This window comes from Candoia aspera, chromosome 4 (genome assembly GCF_035149785.1).
Source record: "Candoia aspera isolate rCanAsp1 chromosome 4, rCanAsp1.hap2, whole genome shotgun sequence".
NCBI classification, from domain to species: domain Eukaryota; kingdom Metazoa; phylum Chordata; class Lepidosauria; order Squamata; family Boidae; genus Candoia; species Candoia aspera.
The window spans coordinates 47,520,478-47,547,763 of NC_086156.1; the positions used below are offsets into that span (position 1 = coordinate 47,520,478).

The window sequence follows — 27,286 nt, forward strand, 5'->3', positions numbered from 1 at the left end:
TCCGTACTAGGAATCAATGGGAAAGGGATTGAAAATAAAAATGCCAACATTTTAATACATTCATACAAATCTATACATATTTGGAGTACATTGTATAGTTCTAGTTGCTATACTCAAAATAGGGATACAGCAGAGCTAGAGAAAGTGCTGAAGAGGGCAAATAAAATGATCTGGGGTTTGAACATCTTCCACGCGAGAAAAGCCTAGGATGCTTGGGATATTTTTCACTTGGGAAAAAAAGTGCCTGAGGAAAGACATTACTGAGTTATATAAAATAAAGCATGTCTGGGAGAAATTTAAGTACCATCTGGCAAGGTTGTTCTTATGTATGTTCTTACAAAATTAAAAAGAGATTTAGAGTTATATGGAAAGAAAAAATATGATTTAATATTAGAAGTTTACCTGTTTTTTAAACTGTTGGCATTCTTCAGGCGTGAGTGTGTCAGCCTTGGCAATAAGCGGAATTATGTTCACTTTTTCATGCAGGCGTTTCATAAACTCAATATCCAAAGGCTTAAGCCTAAAACAAACAAACAAATTAAAAATGTGATTTTGTAAATTTGGCTTCCAAACAAATGCAGCCAAAATGTGAGCCATATATGGTACTGAAAGTAAAATAATTTATTCTGAATATAATCATTGCAAAAATGTATACAATGAAACCTCTACACTGAAAAGCTTTGTGTGCTTCTGAAAATGGTTCAGAGGAAGTATTTCAAAACTTGCACAAGCACAGTACCTTTCTACTGCTGATTAAAGTACCTTTTTCAGGCTTGCATCTCTCTTTAACAGTTACACTTGTTAGAGAAGAGGAAACCAAGTCACTTTTCAAACATTATTCCTATTATTCTCTGAGAATTAGGACAATATTTACTATTGTTTTCAAAAACAAAGAGCTACATAAGAAATTACTGGTACCACAAATTCTTGTTCTGTATAATATGTAGCAATCAGAACAATTAAAAGAAAATTTCTCTTGCACATAGATTTTTAAGATCAAGTGTTAGGATGCTGAAATAAATGTGCTGCAACACATTTGCATTTACTGTACATCTTGCTTTTCAAAATATGTAATTTAGATACAGGCAAGAATAAATTATTTATAAACATTTGATAAAAAGGATTTCAAAGCATTGGCACAAGTTAATTGAATCTATTAAATAACCTATTAAAAAGAAGAAATGTCATTCAAAATATTGGTCTCATTAAATAACCTATTAAAAAAAAAGAAATGTCAGCAAATCATCCTTTATCGTGATACTGTAAGCAAAACTTGCAAAACTGTACCCTCAACTCAATCAGAAAAATCCAGAGAATGAAACCATTAATAACATACAATCCCAAATCTTGCTCTTCTGGATTTTCTACAAAACAGGTTTGCTAATATTAAAGAAGAGAAATCATTTAAATTACAATTCAATTCCTTACTATTTCTGTGATGAAACTTATCTAACAGTGTAGTTTAAATGCTTCTGAATGGAGGAATTGCAAGGCAAGAGCAAAAACATTTATCTTTAATACTGACCCATGTCCTGAAGGAGCAATGAAATATAAGCAACACTGGACCCTGTTATCTGGCATCTGTCGTCTGTTCACACGTGATTCTGCATTGAGATAGTCTTCAAATTTACTGTCAATGTAATCAATAACTGGCTGCCAGCTACAATGTACAAACACATTTTTTAAAAAACAGCAGATTAACTTGGAACATTTACCATATCAGTGCAAGTCATACACCACAATATGAAATATGACATGTAAGTATCACTGATGTAATTTTTAAAGGAAATTTAATTAGGTTGCAATGAGAGAAAAGGCACGCCCCATTCTTATAGATGAAAGATGGGTGACAAGCAGAAGAAGGTGCAGTAGTAAAAGGAGGGGTCACAGAAATGGTGTGAAGGGACACAAAACATACTTCCCAAAACTATTTGGCAAATAATCTTAACCAAAATTCATTTATTAATGTCAACTATCTACAATAACTAACAGACTGAATATTTATTCACTAAATTAGTATTAAAATAAAACATTTATAATAACCAAAGACATATTCTTGACATCAGGAAATTTATCTCACAGTACCAATAGTACTGGGTTTTTCTGCTTTTCTCAGTAATAACCAAACAATGTTTATCTCAGAGCTAATCACAGAGAAACTAGAATATTGGATAAAAATTATGTTTTTATTTCATTTCTGGCCAACAGAATAGTAGTAAGAGTGTCATGCAAAGAAAAAACTGATTCTATTTTAAATACATGCAGGTATTCCAAGATAATAGCCTACTGAGTAATATTAGAATGTACCTACCAATTGCTATTATCCACTGCATCACCAAATCCTGGTGTATCAACTATTGTTAGTAGCAACTGAACACCACCTTCTTTAATTAGAACCTTAGACTGTTCAACCTGCAAATTAAAAAGAAAAAAAATAATGCATATACTTAAAATATGAAAGTGATGCTCCATTAAATAAAAAACCTTGAACATTATAATTATTAGATTTTTTTTAAGTATTACAGTAGTACAATTGCCCATAAAAATCTTGTTCAAAAATATGGGCATAAATGAAGTGTATTGGTTTGGATACCAAATTGCTCTTCTATGAATGGAAGGATTCTTTTGGTTCACAGAAGCAAATCTGATTCAGTGGAGAATCCTGTTGCTGGAAGGAAAGGAGGACGCACTGGCCAAACCATCTTTCCAACCCCTCAGGAGAGGCTGGTTGTGAAACAGCATGCATGAAGAAACAAGGAAAATACTTTTTGTTTTCTGCTTTCTAAAGCATCCTACATGTAGAGTTCTGGTCACTCAACTGAGAATCTAAGTCGTCATATTATCGTGGACAAGCATTTTTCTCTGTTTGCTCAGTTTGATTTTGACAACTCTACAGAAATCTTTTAAAGATCTAGACAAAATGTCACATGGCTTAACAGCACAAACCAAAAGTGAAGATGGGTCTTCAATGCCTCTGCTTGACACTTTGTGTTTTAACCCATTATCTTTCCTTTTCTCCCTTTCATTCTCACATTAGAAACGTTTCTCCTAAATTCCTGGAGGACAGACAGACGTTAAGTTATTTGGAAAAGTTTCTTTTTTTATATAATAGTTTTATTAAGCATTACAGTTATACAGATAAAAACTAATACAAACTACAAAAAAGAAAAAAGAAAAAAATAGTGCAGAAAAGAAAAAGAAAAAACAAAAATAGAAAAACAAAAATAGAAAGAAAAAATGAGAATATTGCAAAGAAAAAAAGAAATACTGTATATAAAGAAGTCACTTCCCATTTTTGTCACAAGTATAAACAATTTTAACCATTTATCACCTTCTCTTGAAATACAACAAATGATCTCTTCATCCCATATCTCATCTCTTATCTATAAACAAATAATTAAAACCCCATTGTTCAGTCCTGATCAGCAAAAGTCCATTCAGGATTACCAGAAATAACAACGTATCTATTTTAACCTTGATCAAATAAGTCCACTTTATATTAATTCTTTTTACTTTTAACAATCTTAATCTTTAATCCCTTCAAATAATGTCCTAGAGCTTGCTTTCTTTTCACTTTTTCTTTGTCATTTCTCACAAAATCCTTCAGAAATTTAACAAGTCTCTTTTGTAAATCCAATATAAGAAAGTTAACTAAGTCATTATTTTGGTTTGCCATTTGTATACCCTTTTACTTATTAAGACATCAGCCGGTTTCATTTGTATATCCGGTATAACATCTCTTTTCATATCGTTCTTGAAGCTTGAAATTTTTATGTCCACTTTCAGATCAGTCTCAGTCTTATGTGATAAAACTTGTCCCACTTCAAATTTAAGTGTTCTTCTCCTTTAATTGTACTCTTTAGTTCCTTCTGGTTCCTTCTGGTGTCCAACATTCAAATTCCCATCTTATCATGTTTTCTTTTCAGAATTCAGAACAGCAGCATTTTCCCACGGGAAGGATTCTTATAATTAATTTCAAAACCTTACTGTCCTAACAGTCAGAAATCATGCTGAGACGAGGAGTAGGTCTCTAGTGTTTATTACTGCTACATTAAACAGAATCCTAACAAACTGAAGAAGCGTGGGAAAAACCCAGACAGATAAACCGTGAAAGTTAAGGCGGGTCTGATCAGTGTCTCTTTGAATGGCTGCTTAATTCCTCAGTACTACGCATGCGTTTTCCCCCCAGGATAGGGGCCCCCTCCTGCTCGCCATCAGTACTCATGACACTTACTTCAAATCCATCTGGACCGTTAGTCCCTTTATAACTTTCCAAAATCAACTTTCTAATCACCCTTTTGCTGTTTCTTCTGAAAAAAGAATTTTTTTTAATGTCCTTAAACTTATTTTTAAAATTCCTTTTGCTAAGGATTAAAGGGAACTCACTGGTGCATAATATACGACTTGTTGATCAGAAGGTTCTTAATAGTTAAAAAGCTGTTAAAAAGCAATTTTGAAAAGTGATTAAGAAATGAGGCTCAGCAGAACTTTGTGTCCATAATATAGGCTACACTCAGGCTGTGAGCTTGGTGGAAATCCGACTCCCAGTTGCTCAACTCATAAGCTGACTGGAGAAACTTCAGTTCCTGCAGTTTACTCATGAGGAGCAGCTGTCCGGAGTACAGCTGTCCGATCTCATGATCTCTTCGTTTTTCTGGAAAGATTCGGCAGCCGGAATTCACCTTCTGGCCACCGTTTTTGCCACACTGCCTCTCCGCTCCTTCAGAGATGTCTAGTTTGCTATGTACTCACCATTAAGCACCTCCTTAGTGGATCTGAGGACATGCGTTAAGTTCTGGAAAGCACATTTTTTAAAAAACTTATTAAAAAGGAATCTACAAACTTTTCCAAGCATAAACTGTTCTGTGCATAGAACAGTTAGTTTTGGGTGATCAATATCCAGATCAAAACCCATGTATTCTAGGTAGAAGTGTTGGAGAGGAAGAAAAAGCCATTAACTAGTGATGACATACAGAGGTTAAGGGGAGGTAAGAAAGGAAGATGCTGGGAAGATAGGGAGAAGGAGAAGGTGGGATGGTTGGATATGCTGAGCCTGAAGCCAAGGATTTCAGTGGTGATGGTGGCTATGCCAAGGTAACGAAAGAATGGCACTGGTTGGTTGGATAAATGAAAGAATGGTACTGGTTAGTTTGTTGGTTTGACTTAAAACCAAAGTAGCCATTATTGCAAATGGTATTGGTTTCAAAGTAGTCAAGTGGCTGAAGCCACTCTACTTACAAGATTATAACATTGTGGGAGAATTCAACTTAGAGTAAGAAAATAAAGTGGGCAGGGGGTGGAAATGACTGAGGTATAAAATTATTCTTTTCTTCTTCTATCATAAAAATAGGACCCAGAATTATCCAATCAAACTTATGATGGGAAATTCAGCACAAACAAAAGGACATACTCTTTTACACAGTACATTTATGAAATTTAATGGCCATTGTAAATATTAAAAAAACTCTAAAACAGTTTAGAACAACTCATGAAGAATAAGAGTAGCAACTGATTACTAGCAATGACACCTGTATATTAATCCAGTATCAGAAGCAGTACTTCCAGCGATACCTAACTATTATTACGAACACAGAATCCAGGACTAGATGGTCCTTTTGTTTGATCTAGCATGTGTGTTGATGTTTACCGATGTTTCCATATTTATATATCCAAGGTTCCTACCTTTCCATATTTACATATCCACTCAGCCTACTAAGATAAAACTTGGTTTGAAAATTACAACTCTCCATTGATCAATACAATACATTGTAAATACTCTATTTTTAGTGTTCAACAACTAGATGTAACAATGTTCCTTTCCAAGATTGATTATCTGCTCTGATACTGCAACTGAAAAAGTTACTCATATACTTCAGGATTATGCTATCTATCATCCCTGGTGAGTGGAACTGATAACCCCTTTAATTGTAAAATATTCCAGCTCACACCAACACAAAACAGTGAGCTTTTTACTAAGCTCAGTGGAGTTTCCAAGAAAGTGGCTAAATCTTTCATTATAGAAATTGTATAAGCTGCCACTGGACTTAACTGAAATTGCTTTACCATACAATTTGCAATGAGTCAGTCTGGCGTAGTGGATAAAGTCCCAGGCTAGAAACTGAGAGACAGTCCCAGTTCCACCTTAGGCACAAAGCCAGCTTGATAACTTTGGGTCATAAAGGAGACAGTGCCAAAACACTCCAGAAAATTTTGCCAAGAAAGCTGCAGGAACTTGACCAAGCAGTAATCAGGAGTCAACCAGTCAACCCTGACTTGACCAGAAAGCACGCACACATACAAAATTGAAATAATTTTCTTCGGTTACTGTATTCAATTCCCATCTTCATCTTTTCTCTTTTTAATTTACATTAGTGAATGTTTTTATTTTGTACTGTATCACTACCTAGACACTTTGACCTTGTATTTTATTTTAAACAGCTTGACTTTAGCTTTAATAGGGATGATGTTGATGATGAATGATTGTATTTCTTCTACAACTAGCACTTATAATTTACAACCTCTCAGACTTAGCTTCAAGACTATATGCTCTGAGTATATTTAGTAAATATCTTCACACAATATACAGTATAAAGTTCAAGCTAGAATTCATTGCATGTACATTCTGACTGGTCAATTTAATTTTTTCTTAAAAAAAAAACTTGTGTAACCATACATGGTCAAATTCTCATAATGTACTATCATCTGGAAGACAGCCAGAAAACTATTGTAAATAGCATCAGTCTCCATCACAAGTTCAAATGAATCCTATTTAGTTTTAGAACTAGTCCATGGGGATTCAGGAAAAATAAATTAGCTCCAATCTTGGAATTTAAAACTTTTCACAGTAAGTCCATTCCAAAGGTTTACTTTCCCATGCACTCTATTTAAATAGATCACATGGATCAAATTCACAGACTATGCCAGGTTTGTAAAATTAAAGTTTTGTTATTTTTTAGAAGTTATTTGATATATTTCATAAATGGTTCTCTTCTACTTCACAAGAAATTTTTTTTTAAAGTGATTTAATTTCAGCTTCCCATACATCACAATCCAACCATCCCATCTATGAGCAAGATAATTAAACATTATATTTATAGCATAGAATTCTAAAATCCTTATAAGGCTAAAATCTACATAGAATTACAAAATAATTATTAATATTAAATTAAACATGGTGATGTATAATATCAATAAATAAGAACTGTGTATTATCATAAAAAGCAATGATAAAATGATAAAATATTATTCCATGGTAGCTATAAAGAAACTGAAAAGAGTAAAATATTATTCTATGTAAACAGACTGTAACAATAAGACTTTAACTACATTACACGTAGTCCTTACTTAACCACCATTCATTTAGTGATGGTTCAGACTTATAATGGTGCTGAAAAACCAACTTACGCCCAGACCTCACACTTGCTAGTTGCAGCATCCCTGCAGTCACACGATCATGATTTGGGAGCTTGGCAACCAGTTTGCCTTTATGACTGTTGCAGAGTCCCATGGTCATGTGATTGCCATTTTTTTACCTTCCCAGCCGACTTCTGGCAAGCAAAATCAATGGGGAACCACATGATTTGCTTAACGACCACATGGCTTGCTTAATGCCCATGGTGATTTGCTTAACCGCCACAAAAAAGGTCATAAAATCAGGTTGTATTCGCATAATGACCACTTTGCTTAGCAACCAAAATTCTGGTCCCAATTGTGGTTGTTAAGTGAGGACTGCCTGTAGATGACTAAATGCAACAGAAAGCAAGTTTTGCTCAGTCATTTCTGACTTTTTGGATTCTGACAGACAGCATTTCATCAGGATTGTCTGTCAGTAACTGCTTCTTTGAATTCTTTTAAGTTCATGGTTATGTCATCAATGATATCATCAAGGCACCTTGTCTTCTGTCAATCTCTTTTATTAGCTTCTATTTTTCCATGCATTAGGCTTTTCTTCAATGAGTCTTGCATTCACATTGCATGACTAAAATGTTTAAGCATTAGCTTTATTACTAGTGCTTCCAGTGAGCAGTCTGATTTTACTTCATCTAGCATTCAATGATTTATTCTTTTTACAGAGTTTCACAACAATTTCCTCAGCACAATTCAAACACATCCATCCATTTGTTCAGCCTTTCCGATGGTCCAGCTTTCATACCCATATTTTACAGCTAGAAACATTATGGCCTTAACTTTGATGTTAGCATGATATTTCTGCAATTTACATATTTTGTCTAATGTGGTGTAGTCTTTCAGCCAAGCACTGATGTCTCTTTTATTTCATAGCTTCAGTCACCATCCTTGTGCATTTTTGAGCCTTGGAATGGCTCTGCCTGTTGACATAATCTTAGATTTTTAAATTATATATATTGAACAGTAGACTGGTTTTGGCACACTCTTTTTCAGTTTCAACAAGAGAAGTCTTCCTCATTTCTGGTCATATAAGTGGTGGTAGCAGCATATCTGAGGTCCAATTCGTTTCTATTTTTTTCTAGTCCAGCATTTTTCATTATATATTCTGCACATATGTTAAAAAATACAGTAACAATGTATTGCTTTATATTCCATTCTAACTACTGTTTCCCAGGCAACGTGCAAATTATTCAATTAGCAGGTGAGGTGGTCCTGCATATCCATGTTTTTAAGGGCTACCCACAGTCTGCTGTGGTCTAAATAGTTAAATGCTTTAGTATAATTAATAAACAAATTAGATATACTTTGGAACATGTTAGCAATGAGATTTCAAGTGCCCCTACCTTTTTTAAATTTAGCTTGTACATCTGGGAATTCTCATTCCATATATTGTTGAAGTCCAGATTGCAAATTCTTGATCACTATCTTATCAACCTGGGGTTGCATCTGTTCAGTAGGCTGAACATTCTTTAGTATTCTGTCACAGTGTAACTGGGTTCTTTTAGAATTGGAGGTGTACTTTGGTTTGCAAGGATGGCAACTGACATAGAGAAACAAGAGGATGGAGGCTTTTATGCTTTTTTGCAATATGCAGTGAAGCTATTTACAACAGGTATTTACAATTGATACAACATGACCTTGGTGTCAGGTTTACTCCTATGTCTCTCTCTCAGAGACATTTCCCTCCTAGATTTCCCGCTAACTGCTTTACTTCGTCCCTCTTCACTCCATCTCCTTCCTCCATTTCTGGGCTTATCAAGAGAGAGCAAAAAGAAAGGAATGTATTTGATTTACTGCTCTTGTGCTCAGTGTCTTGACTCCTCCTGGATCTGGTCAGCCAAACACAATCTCTTTTGTTGAGGGAAAAAGCTCTCTCAGGATCTTCTTCCATGTCTTTCCCCAGAGACCAGGGCTTTGCCAATGACAGCCATCTCCCTCCTTCCTGCCCTGGGCCTTGTGTGAAGATGCCGTCCGCAGCCAGCCATCTTCCTCCTTCCTGTCTTGGGTCTTCAATGAAAATGTTGTCTCTCTGGGACTTCCCTTCAAAAGTCACCCATTGTCCTGACTCCCAGGAAACACTCTGAGACAGGGAACTGTTCTCTAATGTTTATTTGCTAATACATAACAGTAATCCTAACAAACTGAACAAGCGTGGGAAAAACCCAGCCATATAAACCCCGCAGGTTAAGGCGGTCCTAATCTGTGCCTCTTGGAATGGCTCACCAATTCCTCAGTGCTACGCATGTGCTTAACAGTCTGGAAGGGAGCCCCCTGCTCGCCATCCTTACTCATGACACCCATGGACTTTTCTTCTCCCTCAACTAGGAACCAACAACTGCTCCAGACACTCATGCAACTTTACTCTCCAACCTTTTCTCCAGCCACTCTGTTTTACACTGTCTTTTCTCTCTTCTCCTTTTCTCTGAATCAACATACTGATTGGCTTATATTGGATTTAAATTGAGATGATTCTATCATTTTTTGGTTTGCATCCAAGCACTGACTCTGATACCCTTTTGTTAATAAAGATGGCTACTCCTTTTCTTCTATGTTTTCTTGTCCACAATAGAAAATCTGACACTCCTCTCATGTGGAGTAACCCATCCTAGCCCATTTCAGTTTGTTAATTCCAAAAAAATAAATGTTCAGCCTTGACATTTCTGATCTGATAGCATCAGATTTGCCTTGGTTTATGTTCCACATACCAATATATATCTTTGCAGCACTGAACAATGTAACAATGCAATCATGTAAATATAGGTTTTATCAGATATTTTTAATTCTTACTAGTGATTAGATCCATTACATTTATAAGCTGCTGTGCAAAACTTAGCACCTATATGTGTTATAATTAAAAAAAAACATACATGCGATGAGTACTGCCAGGAGCCTATAAATAGTGTGGACATAAGAGAGGTTTGTATGCCTCTATAAAAGAGGATATGTTTGTTACTTTCAGTGGGCACAGACTCATAGCAAAAAATGTCCTCCAGAAAAGGTGTCCTCCAATATCTTCCATCAATGACAGTCAAAAAAAATGAACACAACATGCCAAGGTAAAGGCCCTTCTATCCCTGAGAGTGTCTAGCTACCTAAGATAAGCTGCAGAGTTGTTATGTACTTTTGACAACTGGTAAAATGGAGTTTAAAGGCCTACTTAAGTCAGTTAGGCACTCTACATCTTTTATTTGCTCTTTTAGAAGTGATTTAGCCTGCTCATAATCCAAGGAAAGTAGGAGGGAAGGAGAAACTCCTAATAATGCTAGTTTCACCGACAGTCATTTCCACGAGAATTGGAATCCACCTGCAGTACCACTGGAGCTAAGCCCATTGTGAAATAAGATCTTAGAAGTTAAATATAGTTCTTTAATTCATGAATTGCAAAATGTTTAATTTTTCAACACAATATGCACCATTGCTTAGAAATTAACAAACTAGTAATACTAAAATACAATTTTTTTTCTTGTATTAGCAAGCTTGATCAAAACAATTCTAGTATTTGAATGTTCAGATATGCTTATCTAATATACCACCTCATACATATACTGCTCTGCTACAGAAACCTCCACATGAAATTCTGCTACTGAAAAACAGTTCTTGAAGGACTGACTTCAGAGAATGAGCTAGGTTTTATAGAAGACAATTGAACATATGTTATTCAAGAACTGATACAGGATTCTTTGGATACAGAGTGACCCCCCACTCCTCTTTTCTACCCTGTACAATTCTTCTGAGAACACATATTTATAACTTGCAAAGTGATCCATTTGTCTTCTTGTTGACTATATTCTAATGCAGAATATAACATTTGTAGACAATTTGGTTCTGTTTTCTACCAAAAACAACCAAGGTTTCCTTCAATTCCAGTCTAGGTAAAAAGGGTGCATATATTGTATAAATGAGTGAGTGTACACTTTCACAGCACATATACAAGAGGAATTAATCTATATTTCAAGAACAACATTCACAAATATCATGCTTCACTATACATGGTCAAAAATACCCTCCTTACCCATAAAAATATTTTTTCAAAGTATTTATGAAGATAACAGCAGGGAGAAAAACTGCACAGGACATTGATATAGTAGGACTGATTATCAAAGTGTTCCAAGTGAAAGAACATTTACCTCTAACTTCATGTTATGACAAGAACATTAAGGTAAAGGTAAAGGTTTCCCTTGACGTAAAGTCCAGTCGAATCCGACTCTAGGGGGCGGTGCTCATCTCCGTTTCTAAGCCTTGGAGCCGGCGTTGTCATAGACACTTCCGGGTCATGTGGCCAGCATGACGACTCGGAACGCCGTTACCTTCCCGCCGAAGCGGTACCTATTGATCTACTCACATTTGCATGTTTTCGAACTGCTAGGTGAGCAGGAGCTGGGATTAACAACGGGAGCTCACCCCGCCGCGCGGTTTCGAACTGCTGACCTTCCGATCGACAGCTCAGCGGTTTAACCCGCAGCGCCACCGCGTCCATTTACATTTACCTCTAACTTCATGTTATGACAAGAACATTAAATGATGTGGCAAAACACCATGCAGAAGTGTTATTTGCTTACTGTATGCATTTTAAAGTAATTCTGAGAAATGTTTGTCATATCTGGTTCCAGGGACTTACCATCTTTAGTCCTGGATGGGGTAGCATTGCCCCAAATAGACCCAGTGCACAATCTAGGGGTTCTCCTGGAATCATGACTCCTGCTCGAAGAGCAGGTGGCAGTTGTGGCCAGGAACACCTTTGCACAACTTGGTGTTGTGCACCAGTTGTACCCATTCCTGGACTGGGAGGCTCTGCTCTCAATCATTCATGCTCTCATCACCTGCTGAATGGATTACTGTAATGCAATCTACATGGGGCGGTCCTAGAAGAGCATCCAGAAGCTGTGGCTGTGCAAAATGTGGTTTTATTGATCTTTTGTTTATTTCTATGATGGTTTTTATTAATTTGTTTCATTTTTGATGCTGTTTTTACTGTTGTGCACTGCCCAGAGTCACTTAGGTGAGATGGTCAACTATGCAAATTGAATAAATAAACTGAATAAACAGTAAAACACAAGAATGGTAAACAATGGTAAACAATGTATTACTCTTAATACATTTATCCCATGCATAATCCTTTCCCCAAATGACTGACTTTTATCACCTGTCTGCTTATCTTGCAATTAGATGTGAAGCAGAGGATAATTGGAGAAGGGGCATTATCCTAAGCTTATGAAAATACAGATCTGGAATCTGGAATGTCCCTAGTCAAACAGCACTAAGTCATATCATTCCAATGTCCTCTTAAGAGTCTAAAATAAGTTGGTTTTAAAACAAGTGTGAGCTGAAGATATTTGACTCTCTGTATAGGAGAAATGAAAATGAAAATGAAGCAGATGATGATTGCAGAGAGAAATGATGCTGTTAAATGAGGGACAGATTTAAATAAATATGTTTGGCTGGTACAAACAACTATTTATCCTTGTTGATTATGATGACAGTAACGGAGGATCTCAAGATGCCTGGTACAAGCAAAGCATTCTGTCATGAGTAAGGATGGCGAGCGGGGGGCTCCCATCCAGACTGTCAAGCGCATGCGTAGCACTGAGGAATTGGTCAGCCATTCAAAGAGACACAGATCGGGACCGCCTTAACCTTTGGGATTTATATGTCTGGGTTTTCCCACGCTTCTTCAGTTTGTTAGGATTCCTGTTATGTACTAGCAATAAACATTAGAGACCAGTTCCTTGTCTCAGCGTGTTTCCTGGCTGTTAGGACACATTCTTTTTTCAAACCACTTTCCCACTCGACTTCCATCCACTACCTCATACAGTATTTCTTCTCTCCTGGCCCTGCTATCATCAGAGCCAGTTGGAAAGCCATACACTAATCATGCAACTACCGTCCACCTCTGCATGACTCCACTCTGTGGCCTGTCAGGTGAAGGCTAGAGTCAATGGTATTAAAAGTCACTTTAGAGGTCCAAAAGAATCAGAAGGAGTGTACTACTCCCATCCAGGTCACAATGCTGTCTCCATCCTAGGCCCAGATCTAAATCCTGACTAAAAAGGCCCCTGATTATCCACTTTCTCAAGGGTACACAATCATAGCCTCAACAACTTTCCCCCCAAAAGGAAGGTTAGAGACAGGGTGATAGTAAACATAGAAGGTGCTCTGGAGGAAGTGAAATAGCCCCTCTGAGTTGATGACATTACCCCACTCCTGAAGGAAGGCTCTGACTACATCCCAGATCCAGCCTGTCACTCTCACTCCAGACTCCTGAAGGAAGTAGGAGGTGTAAGGATTAAGAGCTCAAGTGGCCAGGGACAACCAACAGAACACCCTATCCACTTCATCACATAGTAAGAGTCCCAAAGAACATAGCAGGGTGTTACCACAGTCATCATAATGAATTCTTCTCATGAAAAGTAAAGACTTTTGAGAAATCTGGATGATGTTATCAGCAAAATGTTGTGCTAACAAGACAGAGCAGCCAGGGAGGAGATCTACTTACTGCCCTCTTATATGAGGGTTAAATGAAAAGTGATGCCTCCAGTGTTATGTCACTAACAGATGGCAGTATTGAGGTGCTAGAAGCTGATGTGTTGTTTAGCATTTGTTCTTTCACTTCAGTTGCTGTGAGAAAAGGTTGTATTGCTACTGTTTATGAAATGAAAGCCTGCAGTAAGTAGTCATCAATGCATTTGAACCAACATTATTATTATTAAATTTATATCACTGCCCATCTCCCCCAATGGGGGACTCAATGACATGCTGTCATTGAATTTCTGACTGCCAAAGGAGTCCCTGCAACTGAAATTCATTGTCAAATGCAGGTAGGTTATGGTGATGATTGTGTGGATGTGAACAATGTGCACTGCTGGACCATGAAATGGAAAGATGGTAAACCGGGAAAAATTGATTTGCGTGATCAAGAATGAAATGGACAATCTGAGACAGCAACCAGCAAGTTTCATATGACAAAAGTTGATGAATTAAGGATAATCAGTGGATCACTCAAAAGGAAATTGCTGTCAAATCTGGCATTTTACAGAAACGTGTTGGTCACATTGAGAAGAAAATTGTGAAGCTGAATCTAACCATCTTATCCCATATGCTATCAAGTACATACTTGGCACCTTGCAATTTCTACTTTTTCCCAAACTGAAGGAATACTTTTGTGGGCAGTTATTTGACTCAAATGAAAGGTGGGAAGGACAGTTAGGACCTGGTTGAAGAGACATAGTGTGGAGTTCTTTTGTGATGCTTTAAGAAGCTTGTCTGCTGGTAGAATGCAGAGCGAATGGTAGTGATTATGCGGAGAAGGAAATGCAGGTAACAAAAGAGCTCATTTTAAGGATTGTTCTCCTGTTTCATTTATTAAAATATCGCTATTTAAACTGAAGTTATAGAGGTGGAGACAGTACTTTGCATTCAACCCTCACATAAGGGAGCAGGCAACCCTGAAAATGCTGCTGGACAACAGCCTGCTGAAGCAGTAAGGAGGGAGAAGTAACGGTGCTTCATTTCCTTTATTGCCACAGTTTAGACTTGAACTTGAGCACATACTCATGCTTGGTGTCATGTTCATCGTTCCAATGGTCTGGATACATCGTAACGTTTCGCATGTCAATTTCCTGATCCGTGTCTGTCATTTGCTGGGAGGAGAATTTCAGCCATGCCGGGCTGTAATCTCCTTACTGTTACTGAGGAATGTATGTTTGGGTTATTGCATGTGTTCAAGGTTACTTTCCCAGGCCGATGTGTAAAGGTTACCAACACCTGGGAGGGGGTGGTTGCTATGGTGGGGCAAGGGGCGGGATCGGGTTTGAAGCGAGGGTTTTTAGTTTGTATTTGGCGGGCTTTTGGTCATTCTCAGCTTTCTTTGTATTTGCACACTATTCTTTCAATAAATCAGTTTTCATTAAGAACCTGCTTGTGAGGCTGAGTATGTCAGAATAAGGCAACCCTTACACTTGGTCAAATTCACTTTTCATGTTCCTCCACTGGTGCTCCAGGCATACTACCTTTTCAGTAAACATTTTAAACTGTTCTGGAAAAGACTGTTATAGTTAAGATAGATGGTTATTATTCTACATATAGTTGTTTTTATGTAATGTTCTTTTAACCTTGTAAAGCTGCGCAGAGTCATATTGGATTTCAGCAGCCTAGAAATTTAATCAATCAATCAATCAATCAATCAATCAATAAGAAGCAATAAGCAGATATACAGGTAGTTTTCACTTAGAAACCACAATTGGGACTGGCAATTCTGTTGCTAAGTAAAAAAAAATCGCATCACTATGATGGACTTCCCATTCAGTAGCTAAGCAAGTAACTGGTTCTTAAGTGAAACATCATGTGACTGCGACTTACAATTTTACTTCCATATTCTCCATTAACTCTGCTTGTTGCAGAGTTAGGAAGCACACAAATGGCGATCATGTGACTGTGAGATGCTGCGATGGTCATAAATGTGAGGATTGTTTGTAAAGCTTTTTTTAAACACTGTTGTAACTTTGAATGGTCACTAAACAAGGTAGTTGGTAAGCGAGGACTGCCTGTAACTAAGTGTGTGTGTGTGTGTGTGTGTGTGTGTGTGTATCAATGGGATACTAATCTTCTTAAGGAGATTATCACTTGTGTGCTTGACTCTTGCCCTTCTTGGTTTATCAATTCAAGTGAGGCATTGTCCACCTAGGTCCAGGTGGTCATAAGTGCCTCAATGAGAGAGGGAGCAGTCCTACTGTCTTTAAAAGAGACAGCGACTGACAATCCAAGTTGAATCTCAGAATAAAGAGATTAAAGAATTAAAGACTAAATATTCAGAATTATCTTTAGTTCAAAAATCTCATCAGATGGAACAAATCAGTAGCCAAGCTAGAATTACTAGAAACTGAGCTGTGTAAAAACCATCTGAAATTCAGTAGCATTCTGGAAGAATTTGGTAAGGAATATCTAGAAAGAGATATGAAAGGTTTATCTAAAGCCTATCTTGATTTCAATGAAGCTGTACCTTTGGAAATTCAAAAAAATTATAGAATAAATTCCTCGATAGCATGGTGATGATAACTGCTACATGATGTCCTTATTCAACTTACATATTTCAAAATTAAAGAGGCAATTCTAGAACTAAAAAGAAACAATACTTCTTTGATAGTAGTAGGTACTATAATTGAAATCCTATCAGATGCTTCCCGAAAAAAATGGAATAGAGCAAGGAGATCTTAGACTGAATATGTGGAGAAAATGGAGTATTAACTGGAGAGTTTCTTTCAGAACAACTTGGTTTCTGAACCTTTCTTAACTATACTATGGGAGGCTAATAAAGCACTTATGAGAGGTTTGTTTACCTTTCTTGAGATACACAGAAAGCCATGGAAATAAATATTTTTATGCTGCAATTTTATACATGGAATTGTGCCATATCTGAAATTTGGGTTTTATAGCTTGAATCTAAATTTAATTTACCATCTATATGTTAACGACAGTAATTTCTTGATCTTATGTTCATTATCTATTACTTCTCCTTTTCCTCTTACTGATTCCAATTGTGTAAACTGGAGACATGTCTTGACTAGAAATTGGGCATGAAATGTTCCATAGCACTCTAAGTTCCTAAAGGTATAGCTTTATTGGCTATCCACCCATTTTATTATCTGAAGTGTTTTTTTAGCTATTATAATCACTATCATTATTTTGTTACCTACCTTATTTTTCTACATCTTTAAACTATTAGTTTTATACTTCTTTTTTGACAAAGAAGTATAATTGCAACACCTAGCTTGTAAAAATAAACAAACACAAATTAAAAATAATAATAAATGAGGCAGCAATCAGACTGCTTCTGAATAAACCAAACTAGACCCAGAGGATGAAAACACTTATGGGCCAGTGGCCAAATATTCCCTTCCAAGGCAAGGTGCTTTTGCTTACTCTCATGGTAGTTTGTTCTTTATACAATTTATAGACTGCCCAACTCCTAATGACTCTGCACAAAAAAGCAGTCCAAAGACAACATAGAAAACAAACAAACAAACAAAAAAACCCATCCAGCAGGGGTACAATCTTCATCTTGGCCCAAAGTCAGGTCTTTAATAGCTTCCTGAAGGTCATCACTGTGGGAACCCTCTGGATCTTTGGGGACAGGGGGTTTACCACCATCACCACCCCCATCATTCCAGAAGGCAGGCATTGCAAGAGAGAAGGCACGTCTCCTGTTTCACTAGATGATGCAGCTTGATCAATGGGACCTGAAGTGTACTCACTCTGCCTGATCTCCCCAGATGGGCAGAAACAACCAGAGGCAGGTTGGGTTATAGAGTCCCTCAGGGCTCCATTTTATCTCCTATGCTTTTTCATGAAACTGCGAGGAGGAGGTCATTCAGGGATGTGGGCTGATGCGCCAACAATATGACACCCAGCTCCACTTTGCCTTTTTCATCTAACACAGGTGAAGTGCTTGATGTTCTGAACCAGTGCTGGGCAGGGTAATGGACTGGAATTCCCTCCCTGGAAAAGCTCAACTGGTGCCCACGTTAGCATCATTCTGAAATCTTTCTGTTTTCCCAAGCTTTTTAATTGACTTTTAATTCTTAGTTTTTAAATGACCACCATGCTGCTGCCTAGTTTATATGATGTTTTTATTTTGTATCTGGTTTGATTTTATCATGCATGTTTTTACTCAGATTGTACTTTGTAGTCTGTTTAAGTAAACCACTCAGAGAGTTTTTGCTACTGGATAGTTTAAAAAAAATTAATTAAACAAATAAATAAAGTGAAGGTACTTCTATTTCAGTCTAGCACATAAAAGACATAACAGAAGCTATACTTTTTATATGCAAACCTGTACAGTCTTTTTAATTCTATGTGAAGGTCCTGGGTATTCTGGAGAATACAGGTCTGTCAGGAATAATGAGTTGATTAGTGTTGATTTTCCCAATCCAGATTCACCTACCAAAAACAAAAACAAGCATTAATACAATTAGAATGATCGCATGACACTACTCATTAACCGGATATGCTTTCTGGATCATTTTATTTTAAAACGTAATATATGTTATTTTCCATTGTTCGTAACTATTTTTTACTTTGCAGGTTTAAAATCAAAGACAATATAATTCTTAATACAATGCCGGGGACTCAAGTTTTATTCAAATATTTAAGCATTCAACATCTTCAAATATTCTCCTCACTGTTCACAATTATCTGTCCTATCTGTATAAAGAGACATGGATTACAAATCTTTAAATGAACTTTTGAATTTACAATCCAGATTGTTCTAAAGCTGACTAGCTTTTTTGTTTGTTTGTTTGTTTTGGAACAAAAGTGCAACTATGGTTAGAAACTTCCTGATTTTATCACAGCTATGTGCATTATCAAAAGATTCATGTCTATCAGGATACCACTTTTGTATGTGAAGGTAACTGCTTAGTTCCAAGCTATAAACAGAAGGTTCAGATAGCACAAACCTGAAGTTCACCTCTTGTGAAAAATATGGTTTCATTAGGCTATGTTCTAGGAATCAAAGCCATACATTTGATCTCATTTGCTTGGGAATCCCAACTTGTTCCCTAAACACATCCATTCCATAATGGTGATAATAATTCATAAGTAAGGATATTCAAAAACTTTAGAATTTGAAGTCAATTCTACAACATTCCCAAATTTGTGCTCAAAACAGCTGTTTGAAAGGGGATGTTTCAAATTCAGAATGGTTTGATTTTAAATATTTTACATTACATATCAAGTAGGAAAGGGGATGCCTAGGTCTAGAGCAGGAATTATGTTTGGTGTACACCATTTAATTCAATGTTTAAAACAGAGTGTTTTACTAATAGTTAGCAGATTAAAGAGGAATTCATAATATCAACAGATACAGAACTTGTTTTACTGTTGCTATTGAAACATAGAATACTTGTTTGTAATTAAACTACAGAAGTACTGACAATTTCCTTATAGAGAACAATATATAGGTTTCAAATCAGTAATTAATCAGTAAGATATGATTCAAGTTTATTTGAGGGCTAGCTGAATGTCCAGAAGTATTACTTGCCCATTAAATTCATTGTAAAACACATCTAACTATATTAATAAGAATTCTGGCAAAAAGCATAATAAAATGACTTTTGAAAAAAAAAAGCTCTGCAAACCACATTAATGATTGAAAGCATAAAGGTAAAAGTAATCCCACTATGACCCTAATGCAGCAAAATATGAGTCAGGAAAAATAAAAACACTTTCATTTAAAATTATGTAGAGTAATCCATTTCTAACCAATCAGAAGATTTTCTATAATGAAGTACAGCACAGTTAATATTCTGTCACATTAAGCTGGAATGCATAGGAGTATTTGCCGTATATCAGTGGAAATTGACAGGAAACTTTTTTTCACTGTGCTTTATTTACATACATAATAATATAGGTGTAATACTCCTATATGGGAAGGACACTTTTAGTCTGCAGAAGTTATTACAAACAGGCTATTTTATTCAACAGAATACAACCATATTGTCTGTTTAGAAACTACTGTTGCTTCAATAAGCTACTTCAAGTATGGAAATCATATTCCACCTGAGTGAATGGAGAAGAGGCACAACAGGGTAAGGTATCAATCCCAGTGGTCTTAGATCAATGGGAGGTTCTGAATTCCATCCACTACAGGCAAGAAACCCAACACCTGTCTCTAGAGCTCAGGTAAACAGGCGCAGGGAGAGTAGGGAAAAGTGGTGTTTCACATACTGCTGAAGTACAGATCCAAGTCTTCCATGCCACTGGGCTGGACTCTTGGTGCAACTGGGATTTATAGTTACATATTTGGAAGGCCACTCTAATACACATTTGACTGTTTTCCTCATCAGACTCATCATAATATTACACAATAACAGTATAAAGAATTTTAGACATTAGAAATATAGGAACAAAAATAAAATCTCATTAATAAATTATTATTCAAAACTTTACATATGTAAAATTTAAGAACTGACCTGAAAGTCTTGGCTGTTATATTGAAATCAGAGAATAAAAGACAAACAGCAAAATATTGTAACTGTTCAGTGGGAATATATACGAGAGGTATTTTTGGCACATTCGAGGGATGGAGAGGAAAAAAAATGTACTAGGTAATATTTCTAAAACTGAGTTTTCCTCACTAAAAATGCAACATGGCTCTTAACTGTAATTTTAACACATTTCTGCACTAAACGGTAAGGAAGACAAGATATTCTAATCATACCATAAGTGTGTCAGATGGAAAGGCAGGTCAAGATATAGACTCCCAAAATAAAACATGCTACTACAAAAAAGAAATTTTGTATGATTTCAGTTTGGAAGCACTGTCTTCTCTATAAATTTAGGATTAGCTAAAAACTGCCAAAATATTAAACACTTAGTTATCAAAAGAAAAAATAGGATGAGTGAATATGTAACATCTGTCCATATAACAGATTACAAAAAAGACTACCAGTGAATATTTAATTTGCTTTACTAGTCTTATCTAAATAAAAATATAATAGTTGATTGCAGCCTATTTTTAAAGTAGAATAAGCTTCTGAAAGAACAGAGATTCCAATTACGAACTTATTTATAAAAAATTATATCCTGCATTTCTATTATTTTTAACTTATCAAATAAGTGAATGCTTCCACAGATTCAAACTTCTTTACTCAGCTTCATATGCTGACAGATTCCTGGAACTGATGTACTGCATACATTTATAAATGCGTCCATTTCTGTAACATGCTCTAAAACTAGAAGGGACATTTTCCAATCAAGAGCACTTTCCCAAAATAATCTGTTAGGGGCTGCATCCAGGTTAGGAAAAACAGAGCCAGAAATGAAAGGGACCACTCCTCTCTTATTTGTCATTCTTCCTCTCTCTCCTTGTTCAAAACCCAGCAGGCCATTAAACCAAAAAAGGGTCATATTACTTTTGATATCTGGGAAGATCAATTTACTACAGTTGTACGAAAGTTGCCCAGAAATGGAGAGTGTTTGCACATGCTACAGAGCATGGAGCAATCTGAAACAGGACTAGATTTTAAATTTAAGATTCAGAACTAAACTTGTGTAGGTTTATAGTATATAAGAACTGCAATTATCTAACAGTAGAAATATTTTTATTTAAATACCAATCATTGGCAAGTAATATTTAAAATACATGTTTATCATAGAAGCAACTCAATTATTCTATGAGAGGAAAAATTCAGGTTCTTCTATTTCAGAATATTTCCCTGAAAAAAAAATTGAAAAATATTTAGGGAAAAATTCATAAACCATTCCCCTTTCAAAGTGTTTTCTGGGTTTTCCCAAGCTGACAATATAAGAGACATAAACTTGTATCATCTTAGATTAACAACCTGTAGTCATTTACAAAGCTACAATTACCTGGCAAATACCTACGTATTTAATTTCTTAATGTAGTTAGGAATTAGCTGATTAACTGTAGCGAATCCGTCCATTTTAATGGAGTAACTTTATGAAAATTAGAGGGTGTTTTTCTGTCAAAACAACTGATCTGCAAGAAAATTAAATTCCAAGATTCGCACAAAGATTACTGGAGAAAGGAATTCTAAAAGCACAAACTGTTAATGCTTTAAGATTTTATTTGGGCATGTTCCTTTAATTATCTGCCCTAATTATTTGATCAAAGGAATGCTAAGTGGAAATACAAGAACTTCAGGTAAGGCTAAAATATCCTAGCCTGCACCTGTTTTGTTATACTTAGAAAAGCTATGCCTTTTATTTCAGTACAATGCTAGTGCATGCTATGGCCCTCAGAGAAAACCTATTTCAATACAGTGGAAAATGGTTAAAGGCTACATTTGGAATCATATGCCAATATCTACAGTGGTAAAATATAATCAATAAACCACAAATAAACTTCTCAAAGTCAATGATGTAAGGAATTTTCCTAGCTGGCTCATGACTTTTTCTGCATAAACTGAAACTGAAATTGTCATTGGGTTCCAAAGTAAAATAAGGCAGGCTTGGCTAGAAGAAAATCCCATTAGGGCAGTACTTCTATTAAACTAAGTTACAAAATCATGTGTAAAATGTTGAGTTTTCAAGAACTCATCTGGAAAGATGACAATCCAAATGAAAAAGAAGGCAGGGAGGAAAAAAGTGGCTGTTGTTTAAATTATGAATATACATTTGGTTACAGTCTTAGAACTGAGGAGTTGAAAGTCCTGGATGAAACTAAAATCATATTAGTTCCTCATAAGTACTACTTTGAATGCATGCAGGCCACCCCCAAATTAAATGTACTAACAAGAAATGTCAGCTTTATTTAAAGCCAGCTTGTTTGTGGAGAAAACAATCATAGCACCAAAGAGTTGGAAAGACACTTAGAAGTCATCTAGTCTTTCTCAGTGCCAGCTGGCTTTGAACAAAGCTGATAATTCCTATGTATCTCTGGCAGATGACCAGCCAGCCTGTCTGAAGACCTTCACCAGGGGAAAACTCACCACTTGAAATGGCAATTTGTTCCACTTATTGACAGCTCATACAGTTATCCATCCATCCATCCGTCCATCCATCCTGTATTTACACCTGTAAATGTTAGGTCTAGGTCTATTTTTATATCTATCGATCTATCTATCTAGGAAACTGGCAGCTGTAGAGGCATAATACCTTACTGGTACCACTTTTTAAAAAAACTTAAATCATTATAAAAATAAATAACTTAAAGTTTTAAAAAGCAGCTGAATTGCCAGTGAGAAGTGTGAAGAATACCAAACTGTATCTGCAATAGTGTTCTGTTTTCTAAATAAGAAAACTACCACCCTTCTTAGAAGTTGTGCAATTGTATTGCCAGTGATTAGTACTATGATGGAAAACTAAAAGGAAATCCTAAGGCTGTATCTTAGGCTGAGAAGTAAAAAACACATCCAAGAAGAAGGCAATGTTGCCTAAGAAAACTGTGTTCATGAGGTCACCAAAAGCCCAATAACTACCTTATGAGAACATTACTGGAAGTTGTATTGTTCTCCTTTATGTTACTCCTTTTAATGCATATTGAGGTGACAAATAGATTCAGAGATATGAAATTCAAAACTTTCTGAACTGTTTTACAGTGTATTAGCCAACCAGACTAAAGAAGGTGGCCATAGACTGGCATGATGTTATGCTAGTTTGGGGTGAAGCAAGACTAGTCAATCAAATTAGCAGCTAAAGATAAGAATCTTCAATAATTTTAGAAAAATATTGATATAACGTTCTGCCTTGTCCAAACCTAAATGCACCCATATTCTTCCAATGGTTTGATCACACACAAAAAAGTATTTTTAACATAACTTTTATCGAGCTTTTATATAAGGGAGCATGTTTCCATCTACTTGAACATCTTGAGCACTTAGAAAATTTAGTAAGATTACTAAACTCACATCTGAGGATATGGAGTTTTCACTGAGTCATTTGTAATTTAAAATGCTGGCAGGAAACATCAAATAGGGAATAAATCAAGGATTTATAACCCTGCGTCTTTAATTAAAATTAGCTTTCTTATTCTACAGTTCATTAAGGAAGGTTTCTTTTATAATTTCAAACATCCTCCCATGTTCAATATTGTGGTAAGAAAAAGAAAGGAAAAAAAACTCTGAGCCCCAGTGTCCATATATCAAATAAATCATGATCCAGGAAGTCATGTTTTATATTGGTGACATATCATTAATTTTTAAATTCAATTTACTTCCCTCTACCTAGATGGCACTCAAGGTAACTCATGTGCAATAACTGTATACCTAAGCAATGCAATTTTCTGCAACAGATGTGGTGATAACCAATTCATATTGTTTTAAAAAATAATTAAACAGAAACTACTACTCTTGCTGTTTGCTAATTTCAGAATCATGGATGAATACCATGTTGCTTGCAACACTAGAGAAGGGAATTCCGAAACATACATGGCTGATTATTGTGTGACAGAGTGTGCTAGACTAAATTGACACTGGTCTTATCCAGCAATACTCTGTGTGTTCTTACAAGTTTTGCATTGAAAATGTCAGAATTCTAAACACAATATAATTCCACTATGCAGTAAACTCAAAAGTAGAGGTGGAGAAACACAATGGAATCCCACAGTAGAATTCCTGGCATTAAGGACTTAATTCAAGACATGTATTATTTATCCATTTTTGAAAAGGCATTCTTTTTCACTAAAAAAAGAAAAAGAAAAAGAAAAAGACTGTATGTTTCCTTTTGGAACAGATTCCAGGTTATTTTACAAGAATAGAGGGTTTTTTCCCTAATTTAAAATGTTCATATATTGTTTAATACCTGATATACATGTGACATGCCTAGATATTTCATGATTTTTCCTTTTTTGGTTTTGCTTATTATGTTTTTCTGTTTTTGATTTTGGTTTAGTTTATTGCAGCTTTAGTCCTTTTTCTGTCTATTTATTTAAATAACTTGTAATAAAATAAAGCAGTTACCTTACCCCAGAATTCAAAGATAGTTGACTCAGAAGTATATTATATTGGACTTCCAGGGGAGGTATGGTGAATTAAAGTTGGCTCTACAAAAGCAGATCCAACAACTGTGGCAAAGACCAAGGAACTGGTGAGTAGATTGGTTCCTTGGAACCTCTCCGGATAAGGAGAGGATGGGAGATAGCCCACAAGTGCTCCAGACAGCTGCTCCTTGCAAGGAGGCAACAGGACAGCAGCTTTCTGCAGATCTGAGCACCGGAAGACGACAGGATTAGCAAGACTTTTAAAGGACACTAAGTTCGCAAACCTCATTTTCTAATAATTTCTGGAAATTGTTCATGAACTACTTCTAAGTGATTTATGCTTCAAAACGACAAGTTTGAAAATGCTGGATGAGTCTGCCTTCAATCCTGAATGAAATAAAAATTTAATCATAAGCTTAAGAATTTAAAGAATCTGAAATAAACAAAAAGCTAAATAAGATTTTGATCTTAGAAAGTTATAAATGGACTAAGAGTCCAGATAAAATTGGAATATTGAAACTTTTACAGTAAGATTTTGGAATTAAAGTACAAACAGCTTCTCATGGGAAATAGATCGTATTTTGTTTTTTACAAGACATAACAAAGATAAGCAATTTCATGATTTTAAAAGCTGGACACTAGAGGGGACTAAAGATTTTACGTAGAAAGATATTCAGGCCTGTAAAATAATGCAAAATGTTATAACTAAAAATATTGAAGGAGACTTTTGAAGAATGGAATCAGGAAATAGTATCCATGATTATCAACAATGTCAGTAATGATGTCTGCTTCTATGGATAGATTATGTCCAAAAGATGTTATTGAAGAAATGAGATATGTAGAACAAATTTCATCTGACAAGATAGAGATGGTATCGAAAGTGGGTTTACAACTGACAGGCCAAAAGCATGCTTCACTGGATCTACAAAAGAAGCTGGCTGAGGTTTTAAAACTTAAAAAGGAAACCCAAATGACAAACCAAGAGAGTGACCTGGATAATTTTTTTCTATTGGATTTACAAAAGGCTTGTTAAAGCCTTGAAGAACTCTGTGTGATGGGACTAAGAAGAAATGAAGAGAAATCAAATCCTACGACAATATTTGAGTGAACTATAAGGGAGATGAGGTGCTCTCACTTCTCCTCCCTTATTGAGTCAGCAGGCTTTCATACAATTGACTTGTTTAGGACTACAAACTTTAGGGAGGAGTCAGCATCATGATCTCCTGACTAGCTCCTGCGGACCAATTTGCACAGCATTTTGCTGACACTGTCACTGAGAATTACCAAGGTCTTGAATTCTCAGGAGTATAGTCTTTAGTAGTGACTATGGCACCATCCTGCTTATTATCTGGGAATCCTTTTGGTCTATGAACTCCAAGGAAGTAGACGGAGTGTTGTCTAGACTGTCCACTGCCACCAGTAGGTTGCATACCTGCTTATCCTGGCTTTTGAGAGGAATAGGCAGAGGTGTGGATGCAGCTCTGGAGGCAGGATATTGTCAATGCCTTACCACAGGAAGGGGAGCTGCCTGCAATCTTGGAGGAGGGTGTGGTGCACCCCCTTCTGAACAGGCTATATCTGGATCCAGTGGTCTTAAGCAACTACTGGCTGGTCTCCAACCTTCCCTTTTGGGGAAAGGTTATTGAGATGATGGTAGAGAACCAACTACATAGCACCCCCAGAAAAAAAATTATCTGGATCCTGTTCAGTCAGAATTCAGGCCCAGATATGGGACTAAGATGGAACTGGTCACTCTCCTGGATGACCTTTGTCAAGATCTGGATGTAGGTAGAACACTTCCCTTGGTCCTTTTGGACAGTAGCTTTCAGTATTTTTCATCATGGAATCATGCAAGAACCACCTGCAGGAGATTAGATGTTGTGTTACTAGTGATACCATTCCTTTCTCAGTGGGTGAGTTCAGTCTGTAGTGGTGGGGATGAGAAGTCAGCCCAGTGGCTCCTGCTTTACAAGATGCCCAGGTCTTGCTCCTCTCTCTCCTGCTTTTTGACATCTAAATGAAACCATTGGAAGAGGTCATCCAATAATTTGGGGTATGGCATCATCAGTAAACTGGTGATATCCAGCTTTTACATCACCAGCCCAGGCTGTAGGAGGGATGCTGATCTTATCTCAGTGCTTGGAGATTGTAAGAATCTGAATGAGAGAGAATGAAGTTAAACCCAAGCAAGACAGAGTTGCTGTTTGTTCACTGCAGTTCTCAGTGAACACCATTGTTATCTCTGGAGAGGCTTGCATTTCTGGTGAAGAAGTAGGTTCATGATTTGGGTGTCTTTCTGGACTTATGGTTTCTGGAAGCCATTACTAGAAGAGCCTTTGTTCAGCTTTGTCTAGTGTGCCAACTGCAGCCTTAGCTGCTGCAGGAAGCTACACCATCATTACTGCTCAGACTATTGCAATGCACTCTACATGGGACTGCTAGAAC

At 36.3% G+C, this 27,286-nt stretch overlaps 1 protein-coding gene across 2 annotated transcripts in view; it reads right to left on the reverse strand.

The window, feature by feature from the left end:
• Positions 1-27,286, reverse strand: part of SEPTIN7 (septin 7) — a 53,583-nt gene that overhangs the window by 23,213 nt on the left and 3,084 nt on the right. For both annotated transcript variants that reach the window (XM_063304044.1, XM_063304046.1), the window contains 4 exons: positions 18,233-18,339; positions 2,312-2,412; positions 1,526-1,660; positions 403-520 (listed from right to left, as the gene is read on the reverse strand). In XM_063304044.1, the coding sequence (XP_063160114.1) occupies positions 403-520; positions 1,526-1,660; positions 2,312-2,412; positions 18,233-18,339 (461 nt within the window). The remainder of the gene's footprint in view (positions 1-402; positions 521-1,525; positions 1,661-2,311; positions 2,413-18,232; positions 18,340-27,286) is intronic.